Raw genomic sequence first — 26,735 nt, forward strand, 5'->3', positions numbered from 1 at the left:
GAGCTTTTACATAAGTGGGGCTCTGCTGAATAGCATCTTTTCCCTCTATTGTTTCCAGTGTCAAGCCTGGCTGGCTTGGAGTGAGACTGAAGTCACAATGGGTAGTAGTGAATATCCCAGTATAAGTGACTGGCTATTCAGACAGGGTAAAACAGCATTATGTGTCTTATTAGTCAAATGGGGCTCGCAGCACTTTAGATAATGGGATTACATTCAGCACTGAGCCGAAGAAGATGAAATTGTTTCTATTTCGTTAAGTAATTAAACACAGTTGTTTGCTTAATTCTGCATAGTTTCAACGGTATCAAAACGTACGTTTTGTAGCATTGGACCAACAAAATTGTTGAACTGTGAAAACAAGTTTTTTTCCATACTGTATATCTCTTCCTGCATGAGGCATATTTGCTTAAAGGAGTAGTTCACCCAAAAAATTACTTATTTTCTATCAATTACACACCCCATGAAGCCTTGAATTTATGGAGATTTTTTAGTTTTTGTTGCATTCCTAAGCCAATAATTTGATGACCGACAGTCTTCGGTAGAAGACTCAAAGAGTAGGAGACTACTGAGTCTCCTACAGACCGATGACCCGGTCATCAAAGTATTATCAGGAATGCGACAAAAACAAAAATCTCCATGAATTCAAGGCTTCGTGGGGTGTGTAATTAAAAATAAGTTTTTTTTTGGGTGAACTACTCCTTTAATTCTGCATAGTTTCAACTGTATCAAGGAGTGAAGTGAAAATGAGTTTACACTCACAGGAAGCTAGCACAATACCACACAGTGTGTCTGAAAGAAAGAGAGACTCAGAAGCATGCACAGGAAAAGCGAGAGAGGACGAAAGAGGAAACAGCAGGAACCGAGGCCTATAGGCAGGAAGCGCTCAGGAATGAGGGATCCGGACTTCTCACTACCCAGATTAATGAGGTCATCCTTGGTGGCGCCTGCCTGTTCACGATATGAGCAGCGCTTCTTCCTAAAACCGTCCTCTGTGATTGTCTCCGTCCTGCCTGGCCACGCGGTCTGAGTCCCCGCCAGTGCTGCCAGATTTTGAGACAGAAATAATAAGCAACCAGGTCTATGAAAACAAGCCCAAAAGAATTAAGCGACCATAGGCCACATGAGCACTTCAAACCTATATACATAGGCTATTTGAAAATAGACGATCTACAAGCTCACAATGCGTTGCGATGCGACGAGTTGTGAGCTTGTAGCTCTGCTAATATAAAAAAAGTGCAGAATGTGAAACACAAATCTGGTACAGGGGTCCCTGACACAAATTATAATTTCAGATGAGGGTCCGTGGACAAATACATATTAATTTGGGGGTCCTTGACATGAACATTTGGAAGCAAGCCCAAAATAAGCAACTACACTTTAGAAACAAGCCTAAAAAAAAACGCAACCCGCAACTACCAATATTTACAAGCGACTTTACAGAAAAACAAGCCCAAAGTCGCTTATAATAAGCGGACATGGCAACGCTGGTCCCCGCCCCGCCTGGAGCGCTGTGCTAGCCCCACTTGGCCAGGCCCGCTGACACCGTGTCAGCCACTCTCAGTCTAGTGCCCTGTGGCTGCTCTGTAGAGCTGCACAGAGCACTAGACCAGTGGGTCTTCATGTCAAGGACCCCCCACATTGACATAGATTTGCCCACGGACCCCCATCTGAAATGAATTTGTGCCAGGGGGACCCCCATAAGAGAAGATTTGTCAACATCATTTTGTCAACATTATTCAAACATAGGCCATCTACAAGCTCACAACGCATCTCATTGCGACACGTTGTGGGCTTGTAGTGTAGATCGCCTATTTTTGTATAGCCGAAAGTGGGGCTTCAAGTGTTTAAACTGTTCCTCATTTTGCTAGGGGATCCCCCTGGAACCCTCTCAAGGAGGGGATCCCCAGACCCTATTTTGAGAACCAGTGCACTAACCAGCTTCTGTCCATTTTTGTCGGAGGCGACGGTGTGGTCGTTTCCCACACTGCCATTATTGCAGCATGGTTCGGTTTCACCCGGAGATTTTGTGGAATGCTGGGTATGGAATGCCGTGTGATGATTACAAATTCAGGTTAGGTCCCCGGATGGGTGATTGTTGGAATGTACGGCACCATGGAATCGTGTATAATTCATAACTTCTATTTCTAAACACAACAACTGAAGCGTAATGTGGGTTGATTCCGTCCTGAGTGACTCCTGACTATGCTGTCTATGAAATCTGTGCCTTTATTGAAACTCGTCGTACATCATTGTCTGTCGTGATCAGTTGTCTAACTGGGATGTTTTTACAACTTAACCACTTAATCACCTGCCACTTAAAAACATTTTCTAAATGATTTAAAACATGACTGATCTACAAGCTCACAAGGCGTTGTTTTTCGTGCTTGTATATGCTGAGAATATAACTATTTTCAAATTTCTTACAATAGCATGCCCAAAATTGGGTCGGCGGGATCTAAAATGGTTAAAGGGGAAGACCACCCATTTTCAATATTTAACTATGTCATTAATATAGCATAAAGGAGTTGTGTGGAAATAAGAAAAATTTTAAATGTTAAAAATTTTAAATGTTAAACCCAAATTGATTTTGGGTTTAACATTGCAAATTACACCATGATGAGTCATCACGGTGTAATTTGCAATGTTAAACCCAAAATCAATCCTCCAGTTCAACGCAACACAGAAAGGGGGGAACTTTTTTCTTATTTCCACACAACTCCTTTATGCTATATTAATGACATAGTTAAATATTGAAAATGGGTGGTCTTCCCCTTTAAATGAGGCATTCAATGAAGTGGGACTGGGACCTAGTAGTCCTATATTTAACCGATGATGAATGTGAAAAAGGAAAGGCTGGCAATGCTCTAATAATCTGCAATTTACAAGTACACAATGAAACAGCACTGCCCCCATCCTGGCCCACCCAAGCCTTTTTTTCCCCCTCACAAAGGCAGCCGAGGCTGTTCAAGGTGGCACTTTAGCTACAGAGCGTTCATGCACTGTTTGCCTTAAAGCCTCACCTGTGACAGCTGAGCTTCGTTTATACTAAGCCAGTGTGCTATTCTCTGCATGACTGCAGCCCATTTACCAAGTCATTATTATATAGGAAATGATGGCCTGAAGACTTAATTTACCCCAAAGTTGTGTGTGCGGCATGAAATACAATAGATTGAATCGAGAGAGAGAGAGAGAGAGAGAGAGAGAGAGAGAGAGAGAGAGAGAGAGAGAGAGAGAGAGAGAGAGAGAGAGAGAGAGAGAGAGAGAGAGAGAGAGAGAGAGAGAGAGAGAGAGAGAGAGAGAGAGAGAGAGAAAACTGGGTTTTAGCTTATCTACCTTATCTAGCAGTCAGACATCTCCAGCCTTGCACCTGGCACTGCAAGACCGCAGCCTGTCCTCTATGTTTTGTCTGCCCGTCTGTCCCTCCAGCTAATGGAAAGAAAATGGTTTGTCTGCCCGTCTGTCTCCCTTCGTCTAATGGATAGAAATGGCCCCCGATGTTAAGAGACCCACAGAATTAAGGCGCGGAGAGAGTGTGGGCGTTGGGGTTGAGTGATTGTGTAGGAAGTGCCAGTTTCTCGCGTGCGCTAGCATGTTAAAAATGGCGGTGTAGGAAACTAATCTTGCACAGCGCACGGTGGGAGTGGGCCGCTTTCCCTCTTCAGATCTGTGTCTGGAAGTCACAACAAATCCCCTTTAAGAGCGCAGATTAAATCGTAGTGAGCATGCGGGTCACAAAACAACACTGGCACTGTGAGGTATAGTCATCGTGTGGGGAAACTATTACACTCGCAAACCCCTTGTTTAAATTGTTGCCATACCGTACTTGCACTGCACCATTTCAACACGAAAAATGTGACCTCTCCGGCCTTAAGATAACACAATCAGCTGGATTAGTTAAATACTCGGTGAGGTTCAAGGATTTCAATATCCACACTGCTACAGTACACCCACTTGCAGCTATAGAGTATATAGCCTATGCCTCTCTAAGCCTTGAGCCTTAAGATTTATTTTCTTTTACTGTGGAACTCGACTGTCTGTGTGAGCAGATAACGAGTCAGAGTGAAGCGAGAGCCTGGATGATGGCCAAAATGTGAAATTCAATCAACATCTCTTTACCCCCAAGGATACGTCGTCTCCTCGTGAAGGACTTCCGCCGCGCGTGAAGGCCAGTTCTTCTCAGACTGACCTTCGGTTGTTTTGTACCTCCTCTACAGGTACTTTATAATTACCGTTGTGCGGGAGGAGGAGGGATGATGATGACTGACGTTTTGAATCTCCCTGCTCTCTGTGAGACAGGCAGTCCACTGTCAGAGACCGTGCCTGTCTGTTTGCGCATCGAGTGTTCCAACTACCCTCTATCCTCCTCCCGAGACACGAGTCCCAGGCCCATGCCAGCTCAGCTGCCATGTTGACTTTGGAGGAGGACAAGAGAGACGCAAGGCGGCCTCCCTCCGAGGCACTTTGGCTCGGTTATCGGTCCAACGTAGGAGGTTTTTTACCCTGGGCTGAGACCAACTGCTCCCACAACCTACTGATAGGGCTGTCACGAAAGACAATTCACATGACGATTAATTGTTACGCAAATAACTGCGATTAATGAGTTTAATTGTGTTTTTGTCATTGAACACTGGAACATACTTTGAAAAATAACCTAAATATACAAATAAATTACTGACATATTTGATAACTTTATACTTACAAAAAAATACAACGCGTTGTGAGCTTGTAGATCTGCTATTTCCACTATTTTTTTTAATGTATGAACATTTTTCAACATGGAAACGATTATAACGATTATGCAAAAATAATTGCGAATATCTTAAATAATTGCGACTAGGTGATTATGTAATAATTGTGACGGGCCTACCTACTGATCAGTTGAATCACACATTGGAAACATGCACTGTACCCATACATGTTAGTATGACACTTGACGTAGCAACTTCTGGTGTCCCTATTTTGGGCATGTCATTATAGGGAAAACAAATGTCAAAATTGCAAAGCGTTGTGAGCTTTTACTGTAAATGGGCTATTTTAGCTATTCATCACATGACGAAGTATATAGGGTTTAAGTGGTTTGCATGCGATGTGAAACGTTCATATTATACACATTGTGCAAGTACTGAAATGTTTGCAGTGCAGCGTGCATTCATTATTTACTGTTATGTGTTATGTACAATTCTTTGGTTGCACTAGGGTTTCTTTCATCTATGCTAGCCTGCATTTCTCTTTCTCTTCTCTAACGTTTTACTAATATATATATATATATATAGCTGATTATCAGTCATGGACATTAAAGGGACGATATGGAGTCGTAATTGCCTTTGTATATATAGCTTTCCCTCATACAGAGGGACAATACTGTCTATCTTGAAGGGCCAAAAGAAGCACGAGACAATAGACACGAGGAAGAGAAGGTTTAAGCCTGATTTAGGATCTACTTCATCGTACAACCGAGTCACTCACTGAAAAGAACAAGTTTTCAGTTCTTCAGTTATTTTCAGTGAGCGACACCGCCGTACAACAAGGTATACATGAGCCTTTATGCTGGTGGAGAGGCCTTTTGTGGGAACATAATGGAAGCAGAGAAGTTGATACTCTGCATACAGAGCACAACAAGAGGCTGAGTTCAATCAGGCGGAGCCTGCAGCTCTGGCTCTCTGGGAACAAGAATCAAATAAGACAAGAGGGGAGAAGATAATTAGGTTCCCCTGCGCCCTGCTTCCAAATCTCATCTATTCTTGGATATAATCTGAAGGCCTTTTGGTCGATCACTTCACGTTAGGAACCCTGCCGGTTGAACTGATGGCAAAAGTAATCAAATGGTCTGCCGCTACGCCTCAACCCAGCGTATACGGCTGTTGTTGCACCGCTGTTGCTGTGAGTGGTACACACACAGTGCTCAAAGACTGTCAGAATCATTTGCGTTTCCCTGTGGTTGTGGTGTTGCCGCCCGCCCGCCTGCTTTGCGGGAGAGAGAGAGCCAGTGTGACCGTGATGATGATGACTCATTCTTTGTGAAACTACTCTGGGACACTATACAGTAGGTCCGCCCACACACAATGCTCACTGTTCCTTGAACTCTGAGAGGGCACAAATGTGAACCAGAATGGTTACTTTTGTACACTCTCAGAGTTTCAAATGGATGAATGAACATTGAGGATTTTACTGTGTACACATTACGGTGCAGTACATCCCCAACCACGACTGTGGGCTGACATACGTACATGTGCTGCCACTTAAAGTCTTGAGCGAAACCGTCCGGAATGTGAAATGTTACTTCACGAGTTCATTCCCCAATGCAAGCAAGCTGTAACCCCCCCCCCCCCCCCCCATCCACCCAGAACCCAGCCTCTCTGGACCCGTCCCGGGCTGCTTTGTTACTGTCTGCCTCGCTAATCCAACCCAGTCATCACAGTCCAGACAGACAAAGACGCTCTGGAGGTCAAATGCCATTCCAGTGCATAGCCTCCTCGGCACGCGACGCCAAAACCTTTCAGCATGGCATCGCGGAACGGACGATGTGACTGTCACGCTCTTTCATCATCTGTTTTGGGCCTCGTCGTAACCAGGAAGACGTCCCTTCGTCCCCGCTGTGTTTTCTGTTGTTTTCTAGTTACACACAAAGATATGGTGTTGTACTATATATCACCTTTGTCCAATGGTGATAGGTGCTATGATAGCACCAAAAGAGGTTCCCCTATGATTACGAGCCAAACAAGCACTTTTAGTGCTATTTTGCACCATTTCTGTTTAGTGTGTTATGTTCGAAACATAAGATGCTAGGCAGTATGTTTACTTGTCAGTCTATTTAGTGGTAGCGCTATCATTCCTTCACCATTTACCTTGTTGTTGTTTGACAAAAGTTCATGGCACTTAGGTTGACCTTTGCACTTTTGTAAGCTGCTTGGAAGCGTCTGCTCTAAGTGCCTAAATTGTAACAAATGAAACAGAAACTGTGTGGACAGACCCGCACTCTGTTGTCCGCACCATTCCAAACGGCTGTCTCACCTTCACTCACATTCCTGGCGTCAGGGCCAGAGAACAATTTGCTCAGTGTCTTGCAGTGAAATATCTGTCATTGAGGACTAGACTGTGGTTAAATGTTAACACAGGGCGTCTCACCCTTACTGTCACCACCCCCTCTCTGACCTGTGGTTCGTCCACTGACAACATCTCTCCCGCTTCAGGAGGATTTATATTCCACCCCAGCCCCTGACCAAACCCCCCCTCCCCACCCCACAACCGTTATCGCTTGGGTCCAAACAGAAGCCTGCAGTGTGTCAAAAAGAAATGGCAACCTTAAGGCAGGTGTGGGCAGTAACATAAACCTGATTTATTGGTTGCAGATCTAAAAGCGCATGGTGAGCTTGTACTGTAGATAGGCAGCTTTCGGTATGCGACACGGCGCGTAACCAAGTGTAAATCATGCATAAGTAGGTGTAGCCTACATTTTCCAAGACCATGGAGTGGAGACCAGAGAAGTGAAAAAGTGACCCAATGTGATGAGATGCCGCTGTGACTCATCATCACAAAATATAATAATGAGAATAAGAATCATCATCATCATCATCATCTTCTATTTGCAAAATGAGATTGTGAGAGAAATATTTGTGTGGAGGGTAGACCTGTCACAATTATTACATAATCGCCTAGTCGCAATTATTTGAGATAATAACTTTTGTTTACGAAGGCTAAAAGCCAAAAAGAAATTAAATTAATCAGCAATTATTTGTATGACAATAAATCGTCAACTGAAATGTTGTAATGGTGACAGCCCTGGTGGAGAGGGGTCGTTTCTGGGTTTTTTGTCAAAGCTCCAGAGTGGAGGAGCCACCCATCTTTTGCAAGTTTACAGTCGTGTGGCTGTGGAAAACTAGTCATTAAATTCACACATTCCTCTCTCCTGCAGAGTGAAGAATTATCTTCAGTTCTAATGAGGATAACAATGTCTGTAGAAGAGTTTTTTTTTTTGGAGGGGACCAATTTTGTGGATGTACAATTTTGGGTGAAGAAAATGGCTGTGATCTTTCCATGGGAATGTACTGGTATAAGCTGCAATTAAGAAAATGATCTTGGAAATGACGAGTTGACAAGCGCCCGGAGGCTTTATTGTGGGACGGGCAAATGAAAGGACTGCAGTAACGAGGCTTCAGTTAGAAGAAGGTTGTCTGACGGTGAGGTTTAATATTCACCACCTGTGGCCTTAATTATGGGAAAGCATACATTGGAAGGAGAACAACATTTTACTGCAAGTGGGAATTGGATTTGACTTAATCTCTAGCATTTAGGGATTAGATTTGAGGCTATTATATAAACATCCCGACTCCTGTAGCACATATACACTTATTGTTTTGTTAATGGTTCCGTGTTCTTTTGAAAACTGGCCTTCTGGTGAGTGGTTTGCCCCTCAGCAACTGATACTAATACTAGAGATATCCTAGATTAAATAAGTAAGGAGACGTAGTGCCCTCTTGTGTGACATTTCTGTAGCGCAAAACAACATGCTCATATAGAGGCAAAAGAGGCTGCAGCTAACACATGTGAATGCCAGGAGAAGTTGTTGGAATCATTGTAAATTGTGATACATGTAAATCGCACCACGATCATGTACCATATGCCAGTGATTCTCAAACTTTTTCATGTCAAGGACCCCCAAAATTATATGTATTTGGCTGCGGACCCCCATCTCAAAAATATTGTATTTATATTTTGTATTATGAGCTTGTATATCTGCTATTTTTTAATAGCCAAAGTATAAAATATGGTTAACCCCCCCCCCTCCCGGACCCCACTTTGAGACTGACTTACCATCATCATCATCATCATCTCGTCTCATCATTCTGTCTTCTGTTGTATGTTTTGTATGCAGCTGGCAGGCGTGGCGCGGGGCAGGGAGCATGGCTGAACCACGGCGGGAGAGCACCAGCAGCCTGCAGAGGAAGAAACCTCCATGGCTCAAACTGGACATTCCCACGGCCACGGGGTCGTTCGACGAGCCTCCGACCTTCGTTCAGGTACCCTGTCTCTCTGAGCCACCCATGGTGTCACGGATCCACTCCTAGGCTCCACTGTTTGTGTTTTTTGTTCGTCTCACGTAGCCAGACAACCTCCAGAAAGCCCGAGACAGGAAGCTGTCATCTGTTCGTCATTTCCGTTAGCGAAAATGTATCTTAAAATATCTCTATTTAATTTTTGTATTTACATTTCTGCTAAGCAGCAAGCTATGTATATTGTGCTCAGATGATTTTGATATATATTCGGACTACAGTTTGAGGTATTTTTACTTTACTTGAGTATTTCCAATTTTCTGTACTTTTACTTCTACTCCACAACACCTCAGAGGCAAATATCGTGCTTTTACTCCACTACAATTATTTGAAAACTTAGTTACTTTGTAGATTTTGATTTATTATTACAAAACATACATTAACCACTTCAGCCCTATACACATTTCGTCCATTTGAAAATAGCCGATCTACAAGCTTACAATGCGTTGCGATGCGACACATTGTGAGCTTGTAGATCTGCTATTTTTCAAAAGATCTTTACACATTTTATACATTTGAAAACTTGTGAAATGGGACATTCTGCATAATGAGTACTTTCTACTTTTGGTACTTTTTGATACCAATATACCTTTGTAAATGTTGTGTTCCGGACTGTAACGGGAGTATCTCTACATTGCAGTATTGATACTTTTACTTAAGTACAAAATGTTCCACCACTGCTCTCACTTCCTTCATCGAGTGCCTTACGTTTCTGTGACTTCCTTCATCGAGTGCCTTAGGTTTTGACTTCCCTGTGACGTGTGTGTGTGTGTGTGTGTGTGTGTGTGTGTGTGTGTGTGTGTGTGGTTGTTCTCCGTCTAGCCGGTGAAGAGACAGGGCTTCCTGCGCAGCATCAGCATGCCAGTAGAGACCAGTCATCTCCAGTCGCCGATGCCACGCGATCTCTTTGACCACCACCGCCGGCCCGTTCTGCAGCGGCAGTCATCCATCACACAGACCATTAAAAGGTAAAGACGCTCAAATCGAATGGGACTGCGTTTGGTTTTAGCATGGACTGCTGACAACAACCCATCCCTCATGCTCTGTGTAGAACCATGCTGTAGATGTCTTATTGTATATCGCAGTGGTTCCCAAAGAGTGGGTTGGAACCCGTTTGTGGGTCGCGGCGGGTCCATTTTTATGGGTCGCGAGTAAATATCCCCTTTATTTTTTTCATTTCCTACATTTTGTTTTTACTTCAAAAATAAAGATTTCCCCCCAAAAATCGAAAATTTACTTGAATTAATAACAAATTCTAACATTTTTTAAAATAATTTCATAAATAAATGGCAAGAAATTCCATGAATTCTAAATCAAATGTTTAAGAAGTAGTGAAAATAGCCGATCTAAAAGCTCACAACGCGTCTCATCGCAACGTGTTGTGAGCTTGTAGATCTGCTATTTTCACTAGTTTGGGTCACGGGTAGACATAAAATGTCTCTTTTTGGTCTTGAGCTAAAACGTTTGGGAACCTCTGGTATATTGGACAGAATACACAATACAGCAATATTGTTTAGGATCTGGTAGGCAACACTATACAGTAAAACCCTGAGTGTTACTGTCATTTAACTCTATAGTGTAAAAAAAAGGACCTTTGTGGTTCCATTATTTCAGTTTTTGTTGATTGCGTGATGAAAGCGTATCAGCATGTGGTTGTACACATAAGAGAGGATAAAAGGAGAGTCTGTGTGTTCCACATGGATTGTTCCACTGCATATTGATTTGCCCAAAGCCCTTTCGGGGCATCATGTTGCTCATTATAGTTGAACTGAGGACAGTGGAAAGGCGTGTGTCACAGTGCAACACTGTCCAAACTAATCTTCTAACATTACTCCAGTGATGCTGTGAGCCTATAAATCTTTCCTAACCTGCTTTCTCTTTGCATGATGACTGCATCGGATGAATTTCATAACTTTCATAACATGTGATCTTTTGAATTTTAACATCAAAAAGTCTCTATTTAACAATTATCTGCTTTTCTTTCTCTGCACGATGGCCGTTTTGCGCTGTCCAGCTGCACTTTTCCTTCTCACTGCCTGTCTTTGTCTTTTCTCTGTCTGTCCTTCCTTCCTCCCTTTCTTCCTTCCTTTCCTCCTTTCCTCCTCTCCTCCGGGGCCCTCCATCCACAGCAGCAGGAGGGTGCACTTTGAGCGGATTAACACGGTGCCCATTAAGGGCCAGCGGGCTGCTCGCCGCAGCGCCAGGAAGTACCACTCGCTCTCCAGAACGCTGCTCAGGTACCACGGGAGGAGGTCCCTCACAAGACTGGGCAGGGGTTAGCGTCAAGGTCAGGCTCAAGGTCAGGGGCCGGGGAAGGATCATTATTGAGGAAAGTGGGGATGCATCTTGTAATGTGAAGTATGGTGGATGCCAAGATAGGCATCCCTGTTTTGGGTATGTCATTATAGGAGAACATCAAAAAAGAAGAAAAAAAAATGTAAAAAAAGTTTTTCACACATTTAAAAAAATAACAATAATGGCAGATCCACATCAGATATGTTATTTCCGCAGTTTTTTTAAGTTTTGAAAGTATGAATTAGCGGTTAAGGTGTTAAGAAATGTGATATGCTTTTATTTTAGCCTGACTCATAAATTCTGCCTACTAGCTCTAGTGCTGGTAAGCTACTGTACTTTGCTAACTAAGCTTATACAGTAAGCAAAGTGATAAGCTACTTTCAATGCTTTTGGTGGGTTCCACTGTGCTGTCAAAGTGTTATACTGTACGTAAGGTTCACACGCATTGTTGTGAATCAGGGTTAATTTAACTCTGTGTGTAAAAATGGACCAGCGAGGGTCATTCTTACATTCAGGACTTGACTGTGTTGTATTCCTGGTACCGCTATGAGTCATCTCACTTACACAAGTGATACTGGGTTAGTCAGAACAGGAGTCGAAACCCATATTGCTGCCATTTTCCTTTTATAAACCCCCCTATATTCTGAGCTAAAGTAATGGCCTGGACAGGAAGCTGTTGTGTGTAGTCACAAAACAAGGGACCACACATCAACATGCACATCTGTCAAACAGCATTCATCACTGAGGGACTGTTATTGCATTGGACTGGAGCTCATTAGCACAGGCCCAGGTTTAAATGCTGTGGCTGTGGGTTTGGTTTTGGCTGCCAATGCCATACCCCGACACAACTGTTTAGCGGACACAGATTTGATTAGACCGAGATGCAACTTGACGTCCAGGTGTTCAGTCAAGCTGGGCTCTATTTATAGCTGGCCGGGGTCAGCGAGGCCATGGCCACCGCCATGACAAACCAAGGCCAGCGAGGGGCACACACAGCTGCCGGAGTGGCAGCTAATTGGCCATGTATTGTTGCTGTCGGGTGGAAATCACAATCCAAAACCATAACTTTTTAAAATTACGTTTAAAAAAATAATATAGAATAGTGAAAATAGCCATTCCATACAAGCTCACAGCGCGTCGCATCGCGGTGCGAGACGCGTTGTGAGCTTGTAGATCTGATATTTTCACTACTTTTGTGCGACACTTGTATGATGAAGTAGGGCATTAATTTATGAAAATATATAAAAAGTTGAAATATGGAGATAGGGGGTTTCTTCCTGACAGCAACACTATGTACATTTGGGGGAAAGGCAGTCATCCAAAACACACAAAAAATGCACAACCAATTAAATTATCCACAAAATTGCGCAATATAAAGGAGGCTGAGCATTTCTATGAGCTACAAAAATGTGTCCCAATTTCATGTCAAGATCTTGTGTCATTTCCTTTTTTCAACAATATATTTATTGAATTTTTCTTTTTCCAAACAACATACAACATTACAGTACAGAAAACGAAATCATATGAGTAATTACATTAAACATTACAAGACAATCACACAAAATAACAACAAAAGGACCACACACAATGACAGTAACAACATCATCGGCACTACTCCTCTCCAGGTTCTTCCATTTAATGTGACAGATTATTATTTTTGATATAATTGTATAAAACGACCCCACACTTTCTGAAACATATCTTGTTTGTCTTTAAGAATATATGTAATTTTTCCAGAGGTAGACATAAAGACAGTTCCGTCATTCAGTATGCAGGTTGTTAGTCATGCTTTCTAGTAGAATGAGGGCACTGGGGCTTCACATGCGTCCCATGCAGCTGGTAATTAGCTAGTTTAGAAACAGCTAGCTTGCCTTCACTTCCTCTGTAAAATGTTTTCCACTTCCACTTCCTGGCCTCAGGGCGTCAGAGGATTGTTTGCTCTGGTACTTATTAAGCTGCAACTCTAACAACATGACTCTGTTACTGAGTCATTCTGGGAAACTGCTCTTCAGAATTTCATTTTTAAAATAAATATAGATAAACAAACATACAAACATACATACAGCGCACGCATATATATATATATATATATATATATATATATATATATATATATATATATATATATATATATATATATATATATATATATATATATATATATCTTTGATTACTATTTATATACCTTTATAATTATATACTATTTTTAATTTGATATACAGCATGCTTTAAGAATCTCTCTCTAGTGTGTTTGTGTGTGTGTGCGTGCGTGCGTGCGTGCGTGCGTGCGTGCGTGCGTGCGTGCGTGCGTGCGTGCGTGCGTGTGGGTGCATGTGTATGTGTATGTGTATGTACTGCATACTGTATGTGTGTGTCTGTTTCTCAGTATCTGGACATGAACTTGCCCAGGCATATTCCCTGTGTTACCATTGAGAACTATTTTTTTTCTCCTTTGGTTTGGTCTTATCAGTGCACTGCATGTTTGCTGACTCAATCGTCCAGGCAGGGATCCTAGGAGGGAGGGACATTTATCAGTGGTTGTGTATCTCGCTGGCAAGTTTTACTGTACCAGATAGCTGCTATATTCTCTCTGTGAGTGGGAAATAAGGTGATTAGTGTTTGTGTTGATGAGATGAGAGCGTTTCCCCCCCGGGACTGAACGGACTGTGTTTGTGGTGTCAGGGGCACGGCGGACTGGTTTGGGGTCAGCAAGGACGGTGACGCCACGCAGAAATGGCAGAGGAAGAGTTTGCGCCACTGCAGCCTGCGCTACGGGAAGCTCAAGCCGCAGGTGATCCGAGAAATGGACCTGCCCAGCCAGGACAACATCTCCCTGACCAGCACTGAGACTCCACCTCCCCTCTACGTCCCCACCTCCCAGCATGGCATGCAGAAGGTACCAACATTTATTCATTTTGATCTCATGCAGAAAAACTTGTTCATAGATTTCATATAGCCTCATAGACTTGCTTCATCCATCAGTGTTTTGGCTCTACACCAAACCACTTTTTTAAAGTTCCTATCACATAAAGATTTGGTGGCCCCCCTGTAGTAACTTTGAGGACCCCCTAGGGGTCCCGGCCCCACTGTTGAAGACCCTTGCTCTATACCAAATCTCTTCGCTGAAAATAGCTGATCTAGAACTTGTAGATTGATTGTGTTCCCTGAATGTTCTCCCTGAGAATAGGGACGCAAGGGTTCATGTGATTACAATCACTCCACTCTCTTTCTGAGCTGTTTCACTGTGTTTCTTACAATGCCTGGTTCTTCCGTTGTGTGTGCACCCCCAGATTGTGGACCCGCTGGCACGAGGCCGGGCCTTCCGTATGGTGGAGGAGGTGGACGGCTACAGCGTGCCTCAGACCCCCATCACCCCCGGTGCCGCCTCGCTCTGCTCGTTCACCAGCTCACGCTCAGGTCTCAACCGGCTGCCGCGCCGACGCAAGAGGGAGTCTGTGGCCAAGATGAGCTTCAGGGCCGCGGCGGCACTCGTCAAGGTGAGCTGCTTGTGTGTGTGCGTGCGTGGGTGCGTGCGTTTTTTCTTTCTGATATTCTACTGCTAGACTGATGAGAGTTTCTCGGTTTACTTATGATCCTAGATGACTATTTGTACATTTGATGTATTACCTTGTGTTGTCCTTGTTTGTAAGGACCCCCTAGCAGACGCTCTGGATTAAGAGCATTTGCTAAATGCCTAAATTGTAAATTGTGTTTGTGCGTGCGTGTGTGTGTTTGTGTGTCAGGGGCGATCCTTGCGGGACAACAACACCTTGAAGCGTGCACACAGGCGGAGCTTCACCCCGGCCAGCTTCATGGAGGAGGATGTGGTGGACTTTCCTGACGAGTTGGACACCTCCTTCTTTGCCAGAGTAAGGGAGGATGTACTGTCATTAAGGTTGGCTTGTCTTGAAAGCAAAACAATAAGGGACCACAGCACAACCCAGAGGACACTGTGAGAAGTGCATTTCTCTCAACTGATGTGTATGGTTGCTGCTGGACATAAACCTTGTAACTCCATATATATATTTTATATTTATATATTTTTTCGTAAATGAATGCCCTTTAGAATCCGTCGTATGTGTCGCGCAAAAGTGGCAGAAGTAGAGGATCTACAAGCTCACAATACATCGCAATGTGACGCTTTGTGAGCTTGCAAGTCGAGAATATTACTAATAATTCATTTCATAAACTCCAACTCCAGCATTCAAAAACACAGCTTTTCTGCTGAATATTTATATATAATATTTAAACACTTCTGGACTAAACTGTCACATGCACGACCCAACGCACACACCTGGGCAGGCACATGCAATCGTCCATGTGAACTCATCTCATGTTGAACCCCACAGGCATGCTCAGGCGCGTTCCTCACTCGTGCATGAGACAGTGTACACCCAAAATGAAAAATGTCAGTTTAAAAGGAGCGTATTTGAAGTCATGAGGTTATGACTAGATACAAGACACTTGGATTATACTGTGAGAGATGTGTTTTTGGTATAGTTTTGCAGCTCTATTTCGTTTTTTAAAAGGAATGCGACAAAAACTAAACCTCTCCATATATTCAAGGCTTCACAGTGTGAGGTTTTATCAATATTTAACCAATGAAAAGAGCTTGCGACTAAATAAAAATGATATTGGATCCATTGGATCAGTCCATCACAGTAATCTTTTTAATTGTTAACTATCCATTGGTTAGAAATATCGAAAAATGTATATATATAGAAAAATATATAAAATAAAAAGTAATTCAAGTGCTGTGTCGCGGGTTCAAAAGAGAGCGAACACAGGGACTTTTCTTTTCTTTTTTTCATTTCCTGAAAAGTAACTGTTTTGGACATTACGCCCGACAGCGACGATATACAATTCCAAAGCTGTGTTCAGTCATATGTGTCCTTCGTTCCATCTCCAGGACATCCTGATGCATGAGGAGTTGTCCACCTACGCTGATGAGGTGTTCGAGTCGCCGTCCGAGGCGGCCATGAAGGAGGCGGAGGACAGCAGTAAGATGGATGAGACGGAGCTGACAGGCAGTGCCCTGGATAAATCAGAGCTAGAGAAGAGCCACCTCATGCTGTGAGTTCCACGCAAGACGAGAAGACACACACGTGGTCTGTCACAGTCAGTAGTCGGAGCGTGACTATGTACATTTACTCAAGTAATGTACCATTTAGATAGGGGAAAGTCATTTTTAGATTTCTTTGGGCTATTCAAATACGAGCTTGTAGATCTGCTATTTTTGAAAACTCGTGAAGATTTGTGCAAATCTTTGAATAATATATATATTTTTTTTTTAAAGCAAACATTTGTAACTCAAATCTTTGCTTCTGGGGATTCTACAAATGCATTTTTTTCTGAAAAACGTATTTCCCTTGACAGAGAAGCAAAGATTTGAGTTTCAAATGTTCCCTTAAAAAATATATATTCAAATATTTGCACAAAATGGTCAAGATTTTACAAAAATAGCAGATCTGCAAGCTCATAGCGCGGCACCGAGTACATCTGCTAGCCAAAATATAAAATATGGATAAAGTGGTTACACAGATGCGTTCCCAGTTTTAGTACAATTTTGAGGTATTTTGTACTTTACTTGAGTATTTCCGTTTTTCGATACTTGATGCTCCTTCTCCATTACATCTCTTCTCAAATATTGTACTTTTTACACCACTACAATTATTTCACAAGTTTATTTACTATTTGCCAAAAGATTTAGATTATTATTACAAAACATACATTAAACATTTAGTGTATGTTGCCCAGGGAATTGCTGAATTAGAGACATGGCTTGATTTCTGTGTCTTTCCTGACGTCTTCTGTTCGTTGCAGACCTCTGGAGCGAGGTTGGCGGAAGGCCAAAGAGGGAACTCCCGGTCCACCAAAGGTGCCCTTGCGGCAGGAAGTGGTGAGCATTAATGGACAGCGGCGAGGCCAGCGCATCATCGTACCTGTCAAGAAGCTCTTCGCTCGAGAGAAGAGGCCCTATGGGCTCGGCATGGTGGGCAAGCTGACCAACCGCACCTACCGTAAACGTATTGACAGCTATGTCAAGAGGCAGATAGAAGACATGGATGACCATAGGTATGATATTGATTGCTTTTACCCTCTGGCTTTCTCTACTTCCTTCAGCTGAGGATGTTGTTGATGATGATGATCAGATTTCACCTCATCCCCTCGAACTCCTTATTTTATTTGCAACTCACTTGCTTGACCACTTACCCTGTTGCTAGTTGGTTAGGGTTCATGCTGTTTACTCTGATCTTGCACTTCATCATCATCATTATAATCTTTATTTAAAGGAGTAGTTCACCCAAAATATGTCTTGTTTTCTATCAATTACACACCCCATTACGCATTGAATTCATGGAGATTTTAATATTTTTGTCACATTCCTAAGCCAATAATTTGATTACCGGCGGTAAGATGCTAATGTATCCGGTAGGAGACTCAAAGCAGACTCTTTGAGTGTCCTACCGGAGAGACCGCCGGTCATCAAATTATTGGCTTAGGAATGCGACAAAAAACTAAATATCTCTATGAATTCAATGCTTCATGTAAATCGTGTGTAAATCATAGAAAATTTAAGCTCGGAGTACAGTTGAGGGGTAGGCCCTCATTTTCAATGTAGCCGAGATACAATACAGAACACAACAGGTAGAGTCATTCATTCATATACAGCAATAATTAAAATACACAAATCAGAAGAAAGAATAAACTAAAACAGATAAACCCAAAAAACTATCTTGAACAAAAGTGTTGGAAACCACTGCCCTGAATTGACCCAAAGAAGGAAGTGAACAGATTTTTAAGGACTACTTCACTCTGGATAAATTGCAATTGTAAATTGATGAATGAAGTGTTTTATAAATATGTATATGTTGTGTTTCCACTAGGCCTTTCTTTACCTACTGGATCACTTTTGTCCATTTGCTGGTCACTATCTTGGCTGTATGCATCTATGGTATTGCACCAGTGGGTTTCTCCCAGCACGAGGCGGTTGATTCTGTGAGTAATGTCTCAGCCTTGAGCAATTCCTTACGTATCACTGTCTCACAATGAGTTATTATTTCCTATGACGTTATACTTAAGGTCCTTACACACCGGCGAATATGCGAATATACGCAAAATTCAGACTCGTTCCGAATAATTAAAAGACGCTTTTTCGCTTCGCGAAACTGATGTGGACGCTTGCATTGACTTTATAAGGTTTTTAAAAAAAACGTATTTATTCGCATGAAGAATTCGCCCCGGTGTGTAAGGACCTTGACTCTTCATAATTATTATTATTTATTTGTATTTTTTTTTTTCTAGGTTTTAAGAAACAAAGGTGTGTATGAAAATGTTAAGTTTGTACAGCAGGAGAACTTCTGGATTGGGCCGAGTTCGGTAAGAGCAATTTCCACCGCTGTACATTATATTCAACAGTAGACACTATACAAGTACAAATAACAGAAAAAAATGACATAGATATGCATGTGCATAAATATGAATATAACCACCTTTGTAGTTTGTGTTATAACCACCTCGTCATTGTGTTATAATCTCGTCACTATCAGGAGGCTCTGATCCACCTGGGGGCCAAATTCTCTCCCTGCATGCGGCAAGATAAGCAGGTACATGATCTGATCAGGGATAAGAGAGCCATCGAACGCAACTCTGCTTGCTGCGTGCGGAACGATCGCTCTGGCTGTGTCCAAACCTCGGAGGAGGAGTGCTCGGTTTGTACTCAAAGCTTATATTCTCTAGTCGGTCTGCTTCATACTAATACTAAATACTTCAACTTTGCAATTGTGAGTGAAGTATTCAAATTATTTCCCCCTGTGTGTTTTGTGTATCAGAGTACTCTAGCTGTGTGGGTAAAATGGCCATGGCATCCTAGCACTCCACAGCTAGATGGCAAAGATAGACAGCACGGCTCTGTGTGTCATCAGGACCCAAGGTAAGGCATGTTATTAGTTGTGCGTTAAATGCCAGGTGGGAACTGTGATATTTCCACCATTTCCAAGTAGGAAAACGTCACATGAAAAGCACTACCAACTCATAATTTCCTGGTTGGAAACTTCTGAGCTGTTTCAGAGCTTTGATTTCTGCTGTGACGATGTTCATAGAGAAAGGTTTGAACAAGAAATAAGCATGTTTTTTGTTGATAGATCAACTATTTTTGGTCCATGTGGGGAAATTCAGGTGTTGTAGCAGCAACAACAGTAACAGCGAAACACGAGATAGCCACAGATAGATGTGAAAGATAAAATGAAAATACAGTAGAATATATAGACTTACAGTATATGAGTCTGTCCTTGATTTGATTTGGTTTGATTTGAAATGTTTATTTCGAATAAAGACATTAAAACAATATTCAGAATATATTCACAATTCAGAACAGTAAATAAAAAAATGCATATTCGAAAAGGAGTGAGAAGAAACATAACTTATTGTTCCCAACCCACAACTTCAGCCATCTGCACTCGGTCTGACTCATGAGTTAACATAATGCATACTCTATCAATAATAAATATAAATGTGCAGTCTATCACCCAGTGAATATGCTATGCATGGATGTACTGTAGTGTACATCTATCACCAATTCATGATATGTACAGCCTATATATACAGTATATCCAGCCCTCCAGCACCTCTTTGCAGCACTTGCCGCCGTCGGCAAGTGCTGTCATGGGGAATTGTTGGGACTCTGTACGGGTGTATCGCTCTATATGTAAACTGTTGTGGGACAAGTTGATGTGATTTTGCAGTACAAAATTTCAACAGTGGATGTGAGACTAATATACAGTCTCAAGACTGTCCTCGAGTTGAGCGTGCCCTTCCCTTGAAGTGAGTTACACTGATATACAGTGTCAAGAGTGGGCACCGTATCTGGATAATGTATTATGTGCAGTCTATCAGTGAAAATAATGAGCATATATGGATACAAGATTCAAGAGATTGAATCTCTTGAATTGAAAGCTCCCAGGAACTTATAGGCATTCACCATCTCCACCTTGGATGGTGTGTGTCATAATATGCTCCTCATTGACTGACATTGTACTCTGAAACAGCTCTCAAAGTCACTCTTTTAGCACATAAACGAACGCAACCCTAATGGTGACTGGTGTTGCATTTGCATATGTTTCATTAACTTTTGTCATCTAATGACAGGATATGTCTTGAGCCTGCCTCAGTATCACCTCACGAATGGCCTGATGACATCACCAAATGGCCGGTGAGTAGAGGGGAATCCTGTGAATTATTCATGTTATGCCATTAATATTGTACGTTGGCCTCAAGTAGTGAGGTACTGTACTACCAGTGATTTGTGTTAACGACTGTTGTTCTTCTGGCCCGGCTTTTAGATTTGCAGCGGATACAACACAGGGAACCACACTAACCTGCCTCACATAGACTGTACCATCACAGGCCGGCCCTGCTGCATTGGAACCAAAGGGAGGTGAGGAGAGTTCCATGTTTATCTAATAGCCCAGCGGTTCTCAACCTGTGGGTCGGGACACCCAGGGGGGTCCACACATGATTGGGGGGGGGGTCCCCAGATTACAGTGAAGTGACAATTTAAGGACTTTAAAGACATGTTTTAATACCTAAGAAAGAAAAGAAAAAGACCATTACTATGCATCAAAAGTAATCAACAAACTAGGCCTATACTATAAAAACTGGTCAAACATTGGCCAAATTGTCAAATAATATAAGAAAGAGGCAAATATTTAGAAAATAGCTCACAATATTTAGAAAATAGCTCACAACAACGCCTCGCGTTGCGAGGCGTTGTTGTGAGCTTGTAGATCTGCTATTTTCACGAAACAAAATGTAATGCCTCAACTCCAACATTCCAAGTGCTTGTCAGGGTGCGGGGTCCCCAGTTCAAATATGATCATTTAGGGGGTCCGGGTCACGGCCTGAAAAGGTTGAGACATAACATGCTAACAAAACACATAATGAAGGACTCTTAAGCCTAATTTATGCTCCTTTGTGTGCCAAAAATAGCCGATATACAAGCTACCAACGCATCACATCAATGACGCAGTGTGAGCTTGTAGATCGGGTATCTTCGACTAAGTATGTATGAATCAGACTTCATCGTGTGATTATTGTGGCTCTCTCTCATTCTTCGAGGTGCGAAATCACATCCCGGGAATATTGTGACTTCATGATGGGCTACTTTCACGAAGAGGCCACTCTCTGCTCTCAAGTAAGTCCCCTTCATACTCTTCCTTTTCCTATTCCTTGTGCTTAGTGGGTGGATGTACAGCTGAGGCTGTCAGCAAAGTGTACCTGTGCAAGACACTTACTTAACAACCCCTAACTGATCCCTGTGTGCCATATTATTCCATTCAATCCGGGAACGCGTGTGTCATTTTAGATTTTTAGCCATATCCATTATTTTATACTTTGGGCTATTCAAAAATAGCAGATCTACAAGCTCATAGCACAGCACTGAGTTTTTAGATCTGCTATTCTTTGAAAAAATCGTTAAAATTTTTTTTATTTGCTTCTGGGGATTCTACAAATGCCTTCTAAATCCTAATAATTGTTTTGAAAAAACTTATGTTGCTATAATATCAGTGTCAAATCAAATTTTCAAAAATTTTCATTCAGATGTTTATTTTATTTAATTTATACCCTGTTGGATCTAAATGTTTCTTAGCAGCAAGCTAGTCAATTATTAGCACCTCATCATTTCAGGGAGTTAACTCTGCGGTTCCAAGTGCCAGGTACAGCATGTAACAGGCAGATTGTGTGTGTAAAATCACCAAATGCAGCCTTTCGTGTGCTGTGCTGTGTCCTTCATCAGGTCCACTGCATGGATGATGTGTGTGGCCTGTTGCCTTTCCTCAACCCAGAGATTCCTGACCAGTTCTACAGGCTGTGGCTCTCACTCTTCCTTCATGCTGGGTAAGTGACTGGCTGACCCACACAGGTCTGCTAAGTGAGTGGCCTGGCGTGGACCCCAGTGCAGCCGCTAGGGGGCGCCAGGGAGGCCAGGGAGGCCAAATGGAAAGTAGAGAAGAATTATAAAAGATATATAATTAATTAATTAACTAATGTACTTATTCATTCATTTATGTATTCAATTCAAATTCAATTCATGAGGTTATTGTGCCAGTTTAACCACTGACCTGGTGACTGGGACCTGGTGCCCCTATTTTGGGCATGTCATTATTGCCAAAACTCTTTTCAAACATTTTCAAACATTTTGGGCATCTACAAGCCCACAATGTGCCATGATGTGAGGTGTTGTGAGCTTGTAGATCGGCTATTTTAACTTCTTTCTTTCTTTTTTTACATTTTGCCACAGCTGGCCACATTAGGCTATTTGGGGGTCCTTGGCATGGAATAGTTTGAGAACCCCTGTTCTAACCATCATTCAGTCTTTGTTTCTATTAATACACAGAAAGAGAAAGTAGCATTTTATGCAAAGCAAGAAAAAAAACAAAAAACAAATCTGAAGATTGTCCCATCCATTGATGGGTGACTGCTAAACTGTTGACCCAACTTAAGACCTTAGACTCTAAGAGGTTAGAGGCGAATAACGTCTTTAAGAAATCTTAGGTGTAAAGAGCATTCCATTCCCAAACATTTTACTCGAGACCCAATAGAGAAATTTCTCCCCAGGACCCCAACTAGTGAAAATTGCCGATTTACAAGCCTGTAGGTCTGCTATTTTCACTACACTATATCTTAGAATTTCTTAGATTTCTTTAAACAAAATTCCTTTGAAAATGTTTTGAAATGATAATAATTAAAAACAAAATGCAGGAAACGAAAAGTAAAGGGACTTTTACTCGTGACCCATGAAAATGGGTCCATGACCAAAAAGAAATGTTGCAATATAGAATTAGATGGTTTTCTACTCACATGTCAATAAGAATGTATACACACACATGGACACATGCACAAAAATGTAATCCATAATAAGCACAATAAGTACATTCACACATACATTTAACATACCAGACAAGTACAATAGCAAAGGACAACATTACATTACAGTCATTTAGCAGACGCTTTTATCCAAAGCGACTTACAATAAGTGCATTCAACATAGTTAGGGAACGAAACTACTAATCACCAGAAGTATTAAGTGCTTTCTCTTCTAAAACAAGCAACTAAGAGTATACCTAGCGTTAAGGTAAAGGTGCAATATGTCAGTTACCTACTTTCATAAACAGATGAGACAAAATAGGAAAATCAAATGAGCAATAGCTAAAACAAATAAGTGTAATCGAAGTAATCGAATAAACAAGATCCGGTAAAACAATAAAACAAGAGTTCGTACAACTAGTTAACAACAAGTAGGCAACAATTGTTCTGTTAAAGGAACCTTTTATAACTCCATATCTGCTATGTAGCCTGCTCAGAATGACTACTGCATTACGATGCTGTAGCTGTCCATCAGTTCTGACCTGTCACTGCATGTTCATGCTGCCTCTTATCAGTCTTCTGAGCTAATTAAACAGAGTGCCCTCTCTGCATGCTCTCATTAGGTTTCAAGGAGATACAGTAGGTCACTTGGCCTCTTGATGACCGTGTTGAACGTGTTAGACAGGCGGATTACCTTCCTAACATTTTGTGCTTGTAAAATCCTCAGCGTTGAATTAACTGAATGATCCTTACGGGTCCATTTGGTTACATTTGTACACACTCAGAGTTACAGATGGATAAATTAACACTTGATTATTTTACTGTGCCTACACACTCACTCACTCACTCACTCGCTCGCTCGCTCGCTCACTCATCTACCAATCATAGGATAAAATCTCGTACTAATCGGTTTTGTCCCGTTTCTTTCCATTTTCAACCCAGAATCCTCCACTGCTTCGTGTCGGTGGCCTTCCAGATGACCATCCTGAGAGACCTGGAGAAACTGGCAGGCTGGCTGCGCATCTCAATCATTTACATCCTCAGCGGCATCACTGGCAACCTCGCTTCGGCCATCTTCCTGCCCTACAGGGCAGAGGTAATCACTGCTCCATTGCATATACAGCACCACATAATACTGTAGGGTCCACAACATCAAGGTAATATACAGCACCACATAATACTGTAGGGTCCACAACATCAAGGTAATATACAGCACCACATAATACTGTAGGGTCCACAACATCAAGGTAATATACAGTACCACATAATACTGTAGGGTCCACAACATCAAGGTAATATACAGTATCACATAATCCTGTAGGGTCCACAACATCAAGGTAATATACAGCAGCACATAATACTGTAGGGTCCACATCAAGGTTCCATTTGTGAAAAACAAACCAAACCTGAGGAAGGTCTACACGACCGAAACATTGTTACATTAATAAAAACTTCTCTTGAACGTGCAAGTGGCAGTGTGCGGGTATATCTTTCCAGATTGATCTCACCTGTTTGTCACCTACGCACCTGCTTTTAAACTGACTCGTGTTTAAAAACAAAACAAAAAAGAAGACTCATTTTGACAAATCTGTCCAATATACAGACACCAGGGTTAACGTGTTAACATACATTTTTCAATTGTTAAATTGTGTCATTATCAAACATTCATTTCAAACATACCAAACACTCTACATTCCCCAAAAGCAAATGCATGTATTTAATTCAGTCTGACCAGAAGTGCATATCACTGGGTAAAGCCAAAAATGTGTCTAGACGATCTACAAGTTTTTTCTTAGGATTGTTTGATTGAAAAAGTTGCTTGTATTTTGAACTTATCATGCAAGCTCTTTGGTTTACTGGTCTCTTGTCCTAACCCTCGTCCCAGGTGGGCCCAGCGGGCTCTCAGTTCGGGATCCTGGCCTGTCTGTTTGTGGAGCTGATCCAGAGCTGGCAGATCCTGGCTCAGCCGTGGAGGGCCTTCATCAAGCTGCTCTGCGTGGTGCTCTTCCTCTTCGCCTTCGGCCTGCTGCCCTGGATCGACAACTTTGCCCACATGTGCGGTTTCATCTCCGGCTTCTTCCTGTCCTTCGCCTTCTTGCCCTACATCAGCTTCGGCCGCATGGACATGTACCGCAAGCGCTGTCAGATCATGATCTTCCTGGTGGTGTTCGTGGGGCTCTTCGCGGGCCTCGTGGTGCTCTTCTACGTGTACCCCATCAAGTGCGAGTGGTGCGAGCTGATCACGTGCATCCCCTTCACGGACAAATTCTGCGAGAAGTACGACCTCAACGCTCACCTCCACTGAAACCACAGAAAGCTGGAGCACATGGGGGACAGGGACATCAGGTACAGAGACGTGGACTCGAACCGATGACGTCAACCGGTGTCTCCATGTCTCTGCTCTGCCCCCGTGTGGCTGGGAGGGCGGCGGGAGGGGGGATCGCTCCCTTCTCTGTGAACTGAAATATGCTTGTATTTCTATTTTTAACTCTGTCTGTATACTGTATACACACGATGTCACCCTTCATACTTCCTGTAATCACGTTCCTTCCCCCCCGATTATTGTCACTCCTTTACCGTGCAGTGAAACCAGGGTATGGTGGCACTGCCACATCTCTTTTACTGTGCAATGAAACCAGGGTATGGTGGCACTGCCACATCTCCTTTACTGTGCAGTGAAACTAGGGTATGGTGCCACTGCCACATCTCTTTTACTGTGCAGTGAAACCAGGGTATGGTGGCACTGCCACATCTCTTTTACTGTGCAGTGAAACCAGGGTATGGTGGCACTGCCACATCTCCTTTACTGTGCAGTGAAACCAGGGTATGGTGCCACTGCCACATCTCTTTTACTGTGCAGTGAAACCAGGGTATGATGGCACTGCCACATCTCGTAAACCCGTAGTTCTTCAAAGTTGGGGTCCGTGGACCCATAGGGGTCCTTGATTTGGTTCCTTGGGGTCCCCAGCTGAACGATTGATATTTGCAAACCAAATGGAACCTTTCTGGTCTGTAACTCTGAGGCCCCTTTTCCGCCTAATTTTGAAGTGTGTTTCCACTGAAAATGAATTGGTTCAGAACCCTAAAAGTTTGGCACTGCGACCGGCCAATTCGACACACTGTTGGCCAGGCCTGGAATTTAACCTGGGGACTCCTACTCCCCAGGCAGGTTCTCTAACCATTCAGCTATGCCAATTCCTATGGTTCAGCTTAAAACTGGTGGAAACGCAAGTCGGTTTGTGGCCAGTTCCGTGAAAGCACCAAGGTTCCAAGAATCTAGAACTGAACTAGTACTAGAACCAAAGTTCTTTCGGTGGAAAAGGGGCCTTAGAATGTACAAATGGAACCAAATGGACCATTACGGGTCAATTTGGTTCCATTTGTACGTTCTTAGAGTGATGGAGGTCTGTGGCCTAATGCATACCAAACTGGGGATGCTTGAAAAAAATAATTAATAATAATTGAGAACCACGGTTATAGAACACTCTCTGATGTCCCTGTGTGTGTGAGGCAGGGATTTAAGAA

At 42.5% G+C, this 26,735-nt stretch overlaps 1 protein-coding gene across 3 annotated transcripts in view; it reads left to right on the forward strand.

Moving 5' to 3' along the window:
• Nucleotides 1-26,735, forward strand: part of rhbdf1a (rhomboid 5 homolog 1a) — a 52,960-nt gene extending 26,225 nt beyond the window's left edge. The window contains exons 2-18 of one of the 3 annotated variants that reach the window (XM_080447514.1): nucleotides 8,873-9,017; nucleotides 9,873-10,018; nucleotides 14,028-14,241; nucleotides 14,636-14,842; nucleotides 15,089-15,214; nucleotides 16,255-16,418; nucleotides 17,169-17,420; nucleotides 18,233-18,344; nucleotides 18,651-18,725; nucleotides 18,896-19,057; nucleotides 19,178-19,278; nucleotides 20,493-20,556; nucleotides 20,687-20,781; nucleotides 21,462-21,537; nucleotides 22,141-22,241; nucleotides 24,153-24,306; nucleotides 25,096-26,735. In XM_080447514.1, coding sequence (XP_080303640.1) covers nucleotides 8,901-9,017; nucleotides 9,873-10,018; nucleotides 14,028-14,241; nucleotides 14,636-14,842; nucleotides 15,089-15,214; nucleotides 16,255-16,418; nucleotides 17,169-17,420; nucleotides 18,233-18,344; nucleotides 18,651-18,725; nucleotides 18,896-19,057; nucleotides 19,178-19,278; nucleotides 20,493-20,556; nucleotides 20,687-20,781; nucleotides 21,462-21,537; nucleotides 22,141-22,241; nucleotides 24,153-24,306; nucleotides 25,096-25,515 — 2,586 coding nt within the window. In that variant the 5' untranslated portion in view covers nucleotides 8,873-8,900 and the 3' untranslated portion in view covers nucleotides 25,516-26,735. Of the gene's footprint in view, nucleotides 1-8,872; nucleotides 9,018-9,872; nucleotides 10,019-10,973; nucleotides 11,288-14,027; nucleotides 14,242-14,635; nucleotides 14,843-15,088; nucleotides 15,215-16,254; nucleotides 16,419-17,168; nucleotides 17,421-18,232; nucleotides 18,345-18,650; nucleotides 18,726-18,895; nucleotides 19,279-20,492; nucleotides 20,557-20,686; nucleotides 20,782-21,461; nucleotides 21,538-22,140; nucleotides 22,242-24,152; nucleotides 24,307-25,095 lie in introns of those variants that run through there. The other 2 variants (XM_080447512.1, XM_080447513.1) reach the window with 2 other exon arrangements.

This window comes from Gymnoscopelus braueri, assembly GCF_963280865.1.
Source record: "Gymnoscopelus braueri genome assembly, chromosome: 13".
Classification (NCBI taxonomy): Eukaryota; Metazoa; Chordata; class Actinopteri; order Myctophiformes; family Myctophidae; genus Gymnoscopelus; species Gymnoscopelus braueri.